The sequence below is a fragment of the Ricinus communis genome, chromosome 7, assembly GCF_019578655.1.
Source record: "Ricinus communis isolate WT05 ecotype wild-type chromosome 7, ASM1957865v1, whole genome shotgun sequence".
Taxonomy (NCBI): domain Eukaryota; kingdom Viridiplantae; phylum Streptophyta; class Magnoliopsida; order Malpighiales; family Euphorbiaceae; genus Ricinus; species Ricinus communis.
Window position 1 is genome coordinate 28,819,578 of NC_063262.1, and position 8,470 is coordinate 28,828,047.

The 8,470-nt window shown below is 33.2% G+C and overlaps 1 protein-coding gene across 3 annotated transcripts; it reads left to right on the plus strand.

The window, feature by feature from the left end:
* The first annotated feature begins 1,721 nt into the window (after nt 1-1,721).
* LOC8274280 (riboflavin biosynthesis protein PYRR, chloroplastic) lies at nt 1,722-8,083 on the plus strand. 3 transcript variants are annotated; one of them, XM_015716779.2, is made up of 10 exons: nt 1,722-1,984; nt 3,117-3,637; nt 3,722-3,856; nt 3,959-4,058; nt 4,191-4,316; nt 4,427-4,740; nt 5,568-5,687; nt 6,553-6,798; nt 6,877-7,002; nt 7,574-8,083. In XM_015716779.2, the coding sequence occupies exons 2-10, from the start codon at nt 3,266-3,268 to the stop codon at nt 7,835-7,837; spliced, it is 1,803 nt and encodes a 600-aa protein (XP_015572265.1). In that variant the 5' UTR covers nt 1,722-1,984; nt 3,117-3,265; the 3' UTR covers nt 7,838-8,083. The 3 variants fall into 3 exon arrangements, with proteins under 3 accessions (XP_015572265.1, XP_015572266.1, XP_002514838.1); XM_015716780.2 differs by having other exon boundaries at nt 1,722-1,979; XM_002514792.4 differs by lacking the exon at nt 1,722-1,984 and having other exon boundaries at nt 2,156-3,637.
* The last annotated feature ends 387 nt before the right edge of the window (nt 8,084-8,470 follow it).

Genomic DNA, 8,470 nt, shown 5'->3' on the forward strand with positions numbered 1-8,470 from the left:
TTGTTCTTTAACTATTTTGTTGTCTCACGACTTGGCAATGGTTGGGAAGTGCCGGCCCAAAATGTTAACGCAGATGCTGGCTTGAGCTTCTTTCTGGGTGAAACTTGTCCTGAGTTTCAGTGCGGATTGTACAAGGTGCTCGTTTGTGCAACTCGCACTACCCTAATGTAAAGCTACCTGATAGTTGAACCTAGAATGCATTTTTCAAATCATTCCAATTTCCAAGAGTCAGTCGAGGATCAAATAGTTCGCTCTCTCGTATGGTATGTTCTGTTTATGCTTTAGCGTAACAATTTATACACGTGAGATTTACAGCCGTAGTTTCTGAATTCTTGAGTTTCTATATTTTATTTAATTTAAATGTAATTATACGGGTGTAATTAAACTTGTAGACCTGTCATTCTTGGTTATTTATTTAGGTGTATATAGTAGGATGCTATATTTAAGTGCATAAGTCGTATACACTTGCAATAAAATAGTCAGAAATTTTTAAATATCTCAGTCTACGACATTATTAATATAGCAAAGTTTATTAGATGTAACAGTAACATAAACAAACTACTATAATGGTATAACTATTTAAACATCTAATACATAATAGACTAAAGTTATTTTTAGAATTTCTTCTCCAAATATGCTTATAGAAATCATAGTAATAAAATAAAGCCATTATACTCTTTCATACCCGTTGTAGAGATAAGTGGGGTAGTCGAGCAGGTTTTTTCAGGCACCCGCCGGACTGAACTTGAATGTTAATGGGATGAATTTGGATAAATATCAAATGGGTTGGGATAAATTTATACTGGTATAGGATACCCGAATTCAATACTCGGTTATCTAAATGGGTAATTTTGTAGAGTATCTCTATTAAACCCGTTAAGAATATTCTCATTATTTTGTCCCCTATGGGACTTGAATCTTAAATTTTTTTATTAATTTTAGATTTTTAATTAAAAAGAAGGTCACCCTACCACTAAATCTTTTTTAATTTTTTGTTAAAATGGGACATATATATATATATATATATATATATATATATATATATATATATATATTAAATAATATTTATTAGTAATATATATGTTAATTAATTAATAAATTTAATACTACATTATCAATCATCATAACTATATTTTTATAGTACTATTATACTAAGATATAAAAGAATATTATAAAACCATTTTGTTAGTAAATTAAGTATTACTTATTGATACTAAGAGAAAAGAAAACTAAATCTTGTCAATAAAATTATTATAATATCCAATATAATGTATTAATATTATTAATCTATAATTACATAAAACTAATTCGACAATAATTATGTTTATTAAATAATTTTAACTAATTTTATATTTTTAACTAATTAATATAATATAAATAAATTTTATACAATATTATGCAGTAGAATATAAATTTTAATTTTAATTAATAAATTTTATTGTGTTATTAAAATAAAATATTAATAAATATTATATTTAAAAATATAAAATAATCTCTTTAAATTTGAATGTATTATATAATTTAGTTTTTATTTTTATGATATTAAAATTTAGTATTTATTTAAAAATAGGAGAATCCTATATAAATTTGATAAATTTTTATTAATACATTAAAAGAATATATTATATATATAATTTTTTTATAATTTTAAATAAAACTATATAGTTTTAAAGTAATTTATGTCATTTTAAATAAAACTCTGTAGTTTTATCAAAATTAAAAAAATATAACATTAACATTCAGCCCTGATTCTATCCTCATCTCAAACTCAAGCCTCCACCCTCACAAACCTTCCTTACCGTCGCCGTTGCTGCTGTCACCTTCGTCGTTGCTTCCATTGCCGTCGCCCTTGCTGTAGTCGTCTCGTCATCGCCGTAGCTATTGTCGTCTGCACCCTAGCTGCTGTCGTCGCCACCGGCTGCCGTCGTTGAGCTGTAGTCTTCTCAGCCGCTGCTCCAGTCTCCTGCTCCCTCTCGCCGGTCAAGTATTGTTGTTGTTTTAAGACAGTTATATGGTTTTCTTTGGCTTTTTTTTTTTTGTAGAATGTCATGAGTTTATCATAATCAATCGCTAATCTGGTGTTTGTTTGAAGGTAATTAGAAAGTTAGAACGGTTCATCTTCTAAAGTCAAATGGGACTTCTCTAAAAAGTAAATGCTAAAAAAGTTCATGATGTTTCTTTAGTTTTGTGCATGTATTAATAATACAGACAAGGATAATTAAGTAATACATATGTTAATTAGTCAAAACATGATCCTCTTAATTAAGGATGCATCAACACTTATATATGCTTGCAAATAATCCATTGCTGCGGTGGACATATATTTTTCCAGTAGTTTGGGTACTTCTATGATAAAATTAGTTAATTCTTTTAATGCTAATTTTGATCACAGTACTACATCAGTTCCATATCAGTTGATGATTATCTTGGTTTAGGCAATATATTAGAGAATTAAGAGACTAATCTTGTGTTGGTGTAAGATTAGTATATGTTATTGTAGGATTAGTGGGTGTTGTTTGAGCTTACAGTGTTATTTTGTATTGTTTTCATTAATTTTTTTTAATATATTTTAGGATTGAATTATTTTAAACGGGTTCGTTAAACGGATATCCATTTAATTACCCGAATATTCATATAAACGGGTACTTAACGGGTAGGATACCCGTTACCTATTTAAATATCTATAAAATATATTTATTAACTATTTAATTGAAACTGATTTTAATCGGGTTCGGATAGTATGTGGGTATTCCTATTTGGATTTGGGACGGGTTCGGGTATGTATCATTTAATCGGGTTGGGGTTCGGATATCTTTAAATGAGTGGGTACCCTACCCGTTGTCATCCCTAGAGATAAGCTATAGTAGTCTAAACGCACTTTATTTTTTTTATTTTTTTAAAATTCTTTCAGAGAAAGAAATCAAAATTTAAAATATTAAATATTATTTAATTTGATATATGTATACCTATGATCAAAGTAATGAATTTCACTTTAATTTCGTATTTACTTTAAAATAAATATAATATTTCTATTTGTCTATTTAGAGTTTGAGAAGAGGATACCCAATGAATCTGTAAACGGGTCTATTGAGCTAATTAAGTGTGTACTGTTGCAGATTAGTAGTCTTTGCTCCGCCAGTCGGATTCCAAACCAAAACGCAGAGACGTGAGAGACAGAAAAATATAGTGAAGGATAAAATCAGAGTCATTTTGATCCGATGTGTATATATGATTTAACGACAATAATTTAAACTTTAATTATAAAATGTCCTTCTCTTTAGCGACCAACTGTTACTGCTCTTCACCTGTAATCTGCAACGCTATTTTGAATTACAATAATAACAACCACCGCAACAATCACTCTCACTGTAGCGACGCCGCGTTCATAAAACGCGCGGCAGAGTTAGCAGATAAATCCGCTGGCTGCACCTCTCCACATCCGAATTTCGGTTGCGTAATAGCCACAGCAACGGGGAATGTCGCCGGAGAAGGCTATCTATATGCGCAGGGAACTAAACCAGCGGAGGTTCAAGCAGTGGAGGCAGCTGGGGAGTGGAGTAAAGGCGCTACTGCTTATCTAAACTTAGAACCTGGTGATTGCCATGGAGATCACACTGCTGTCTCTTCTCTTGTTCAGGTTTTGCTTTATATATTTTAATTTCAATTTTTGTTTTGAATACTTAATAACATTAAAAAGATAATTGACAAATTGATAGATTAGGCAGGGATTACAAGAGTAGTGGTGGGTATTAGGCATCCTTTAAGGCATCTTCAAGGTAATGCTGTACATGCTTTACGAAATCATGGTTTGCAAGTTGAAGTTCTTGGAGAGGATCTCCAGAGTAAGATTATCGAGGTAGAATATAATATTAATTTTCATCTTCAGTTGATTTTCTTTAAATCTTTTAGTTATTTTATGCAGTGAGCTATAGACCTTTTATGTTATGATGAATTATAGGATGCTCGAAAATCATGCCTCCTTGTGAATGCTCCTTTGATTCATAGAGCTACATCTCGAGTTCCTTTCTCTGTTCTCAAGTATGCCATGACTCTTGATGGTGCGAATTGTGAATTCATTCATCTTTTTGAAATGAATTGTTACTCTTTTATTTAAATTAAGTTCCAATTACTTCAAGAGTGACCTTGAGGCTTTGACCAAGGAGTATCTGTTAATATTGGTTGCTTTACAGGAAAAATTGCTGCTAGTTCTGGACATGCAGCATGGGTGAGCAGTAGGAAGTCAAGGAATCGAGTTTTTGAATTGCGCAGCAGAAGTGATGCTATTATTGTTGGAGGAAATACTGTACGTAGGGACAGTAAGTATGATTACTACTTTTCTCTATGTGATTGATTACAGGATGTGAAAACGCCTAGTTTTTTTTTTTCAATTTTTTCTACTAATTGAGTTTTTTTTTTTTTGAATTAGATCCTCGGTTAACTGCTAGACATGGTGGTGAATACATGCCTATGCGGATTGTAATGTCACAAACACTTGATCTTCCTGAGGAAGCAAACCTTTGGGACGTTTGTGATGTTTCTACCATAGTTGTAACACAAAGAGGTGCCAGAAGGAGTTTCCAGAAACTACTTGCATCCAAAGGAGTTGAAGTGGTGGAGTTTGAAATTTTAAATCCTAGAGAAGTTATGGAATATTTTCATGATCGTGGATATCTTTCCATTTTGTGGGAGTGTGGAGGAACACTGGCAGCTTCTGCTATTTCTGCGGGTGTTATACACAAGGTTTATCCTTTTCCTGATCTTATAAATTTTACCTCTCCCAAGACTGTTTTGCATCTCCTTACAGGTGTACAGAAACCTGCCTTAGAGGGTATTTCCCTTTTAAAGAGAAAACTTTCCTAGAGATCTTGTGTTCAATATTTTTCTTATAGGAAAGTACAACTCTGTTTTACTTAAAAGGTTCCAATTCACATCGAAATTTAATGATCATCTTAGTTAGTTAATTTCAACAAATATAGATGGCAGATCTTAATCTCAGCTTTGCTAGAACCTGGTGCAGTATCTATCAGTCCTTTTGCCATATGGCACTTGTGTGGCCTTTCAGCATGATGTTATTTCCTAATTTGTTCTGCAAACAGCGTTTTGCTTGTTCCTTCAATCACATGTTATCTTATCAAATGCCCTTTGCTTCTGTTTTGCACAGCGATCTTTTTGAATCAGCAATTAGCTTCTTTATTCTTTGCCTGGTAATCTCTTAAGGATAAAATTTTAATGCAATCCATCTGTTTCTCTTGATTGGCCTTATTTATGGTTGTTACAACTTTCACATTTAAATCCTGCTAAGAAGGCGTATATGCTAAAAGTTTAGTCTATTATGGAGTATTAATATTCTTTTCACGTGTGATCTTCACCTTGCCACAATATTAAGCGAAACACCTAAGATATAATGATCTGAAAGAGCAGTGTAGTTTGAGCATAAGATTTCACTCTCTTGTATCATTCTAAGCAACTGCTTACTCCAAGAGATGAAGTATTGTATTTATAACTCAAACATGAGTTTAACTTCAAATGATTTTCTTTTCTCTTTTACAAAAACCTCCTTGTTGCAGGTTTTTGCATTTGTTGCCCCCAAGATTATTGGTGGAAAGAATGCTCCATCTCCTGTGGGTGAACTAGGAATGGTTGAGATGACACAAGCCTTGGATTTGGTTGATGTTTGCTATGAGCAGGTCAGTGATGATTCTTTGCTTTCCTGTCTTCACGAGTAAATTGTTTTCATTAGACTCTAAATTAGTATTATGATATGCATGTACCTTCTGGGTTTTTAGCAGTTATATTCCTAAATATTATACTGAGCTAAGATGCCAAACTTGGCTTTTAAGTATTGTATTCAATGTTCCTATTTGAGAATGAGCCAGCTATAGGTAATGGATAAGTATGTTATACTTCTAAATATCTAGGTGAAAAAAGTTTACCCAGAATTTGGAACTGACCAACATATTGGAAGTCTGTCTCCTAATCCACCCCCTCTTTTTAATTGGTTCTTTATTTTCCTACTTTGGTTGGCTTTATTCTCAGTTCTAACCAATGCCATTTAAACCAGTGTTCCAGTTGGTCATTTCATAATGCTGAACCAGTTTTTTCTTATAATCCTTCCTTTCATCTTTGGACGAGGATCTAACTATTAGTTTATGTTATTATCATGGACCCTGTGCAATTTTATTTATTAAATTGAACTATTTGAAGCAGATCGAATAGATTATTCAGAAAGTAATCAGTTTCTGGGTTAACATTGAATCCATAGACTGTGACGAATACCTGGCCATCTTAAAATGCTTAAGGGAGACGCATCATCCAGAAGGATGCTAAAGTTGACAGCATTGATAGAAACATGAATTTTAAACACCATTACTTCCTTGATACATCTGACAGCCGTTTATTCCTTGAGCAATTCTCTCCTTAGGGTGGGTTTATTTGGCACTGAAATAGAAGGAAACAAATGATAATGGGTGTGAATTGATGATGCAATTTGTATTTTGTTTTGCAAAATTTATTTCTGCATTTTTATTGTGTTGCATTTCGGCACTTGGACAGGTTGGACCAGATATGCTTATTAGTGGATTTCTCCAACCTATCCCTGAATTGACTCCAGTTATACCATCAGAGAATGAAACTTTTGCAATTGACCCTACTGTCACTCCTTATGAATCGAGCATCATATTCTTTTATAAGACGTGGGATCCTTATGGAGCTTTTTCAAATTTTTCTCCGCATCCAATTCAAATGCTTGATGATAATGGTAACTATGCCACATGGTCAACTGTAGAGCATTTTTACCAGGTACTTACTTTTCAACATGAGTTCTATTTTCTCTTATACGAAATTGTAGACATTGTTTTATAGTTCCCTGAATTTTAGGCGCACAAGTTTCTTGGGGTGAATAATCCTGATGCAAAATATTGCACTGAAAAGATAAAATCGGCAAGAAGTCCAGAGGAAGCAGCACGGATGGGAAGGTCAATGCAAAGGCAGCATCCTCATCTGGTATATTCTGACTTTGAAGGGCAAAGGCTCATGAATATCTACCTTTAAGCAATGAAGCAAAACATAGAGGAAAAAGGAGTTATACTAGAATCATATATTACACCACAGCACTCCATAATTTCTAATGATGGGGAACTATTGGAACTTTCCAATTCTCATGGCCTGACTTCAATTCATATTTGGTAGAATAATCAATCTATAGTAAACCAATGAACAGCATTAATTTTTCTCATGTCTAAAATTTGGCCATCTTGTTACATCGCTGGAACAAATGGCTGCTTCTGTGGAAATTCATAAATGGAATTGTTTGTGATATGTCGGTATAATGTAGAATACAATGTTAACAACACAAAAATATGTGCCTCAAATTGTTTGACAGTGTTGTGATTCAATATTGTTGATTTTGCATTTCTTATTTCCTTAGTAAAGATCATACATCGAGTAGAATGACTGAATTTGTCACTCCAATACACGCATGAACTTTTTCTTTGGAGAACGTTGCATGCTGGAATTATATCCCATATGCTTTTCCGGCAATCTTATAGAAGCTGATAATCCATGCGATGCGCAGGTGAGAACTGATTGGGAGAATGTCAAAATTGATGTGATGTACAAGGCATTAAAATGCAAGTTCTCCATTTATCCTCATCTGAACTCTATGCTGCTCTCAACTGCTGGATCTGTTCTTGTTGAAGCTTCCCCACATGATCTTTTCTGGGGTGGAGGCCGGGAAGGTGAAGGCCTGAATTATCTCGGCAGGCTGCTGATGCGCTTGCGATCAAAGTTTCTTGGCGAGTCTTCTACATCAAGTGAAAGCACTTGCATAGCTCTATAAGTATATGGATGAAATAGGCAATTCCATGCTGAATATGCACATTTGGTTAACATTATTATTATATGTGGATAAGTGATTAATTCATAGTTAAGTTATCACCGTGTTAAACTAATATTGATGTACTTTAGACTATTTACAAACTTCTCTTGTGCTTGCGGCTTATCTTTTTGGCCAAAACAAAGTGGGTTTTGTTGGTCTTATTGGGATGGTGAATACTATGGAATAAGCCTAAATTTGTTCATTGAACTTTTTGAGCTATTTTAACACATAACTTAGTAATATTGACATTCTTTTTTTTCTTTTTTCTTTTATAGATAAAGAGTGTAGTCCCATCACAAACGCCCTCTTGATCAATAAAGAAAATTAAAAAATATGATAATTATTATAATTACTTTCTCTCTCTTAAAGTAAACAGAAAAAGGAAATTTCAATTAAAGAAACACTACCAAATTCACCCAACTAGTGCCACTCTCGTTCCTATTATCCAGTGTAGCGTCGTCCATTACAAAAGGGCTTTGTCCCTTCCTTAGTCTCTGTCCTCGAAGCCTCAAAGGCAACTCTTTTCTTTATTTTACTTTTGCTTTAATTTCTTTTGTTTTCTGAATAAAATTGCACAATAAACTGAAACAAAGA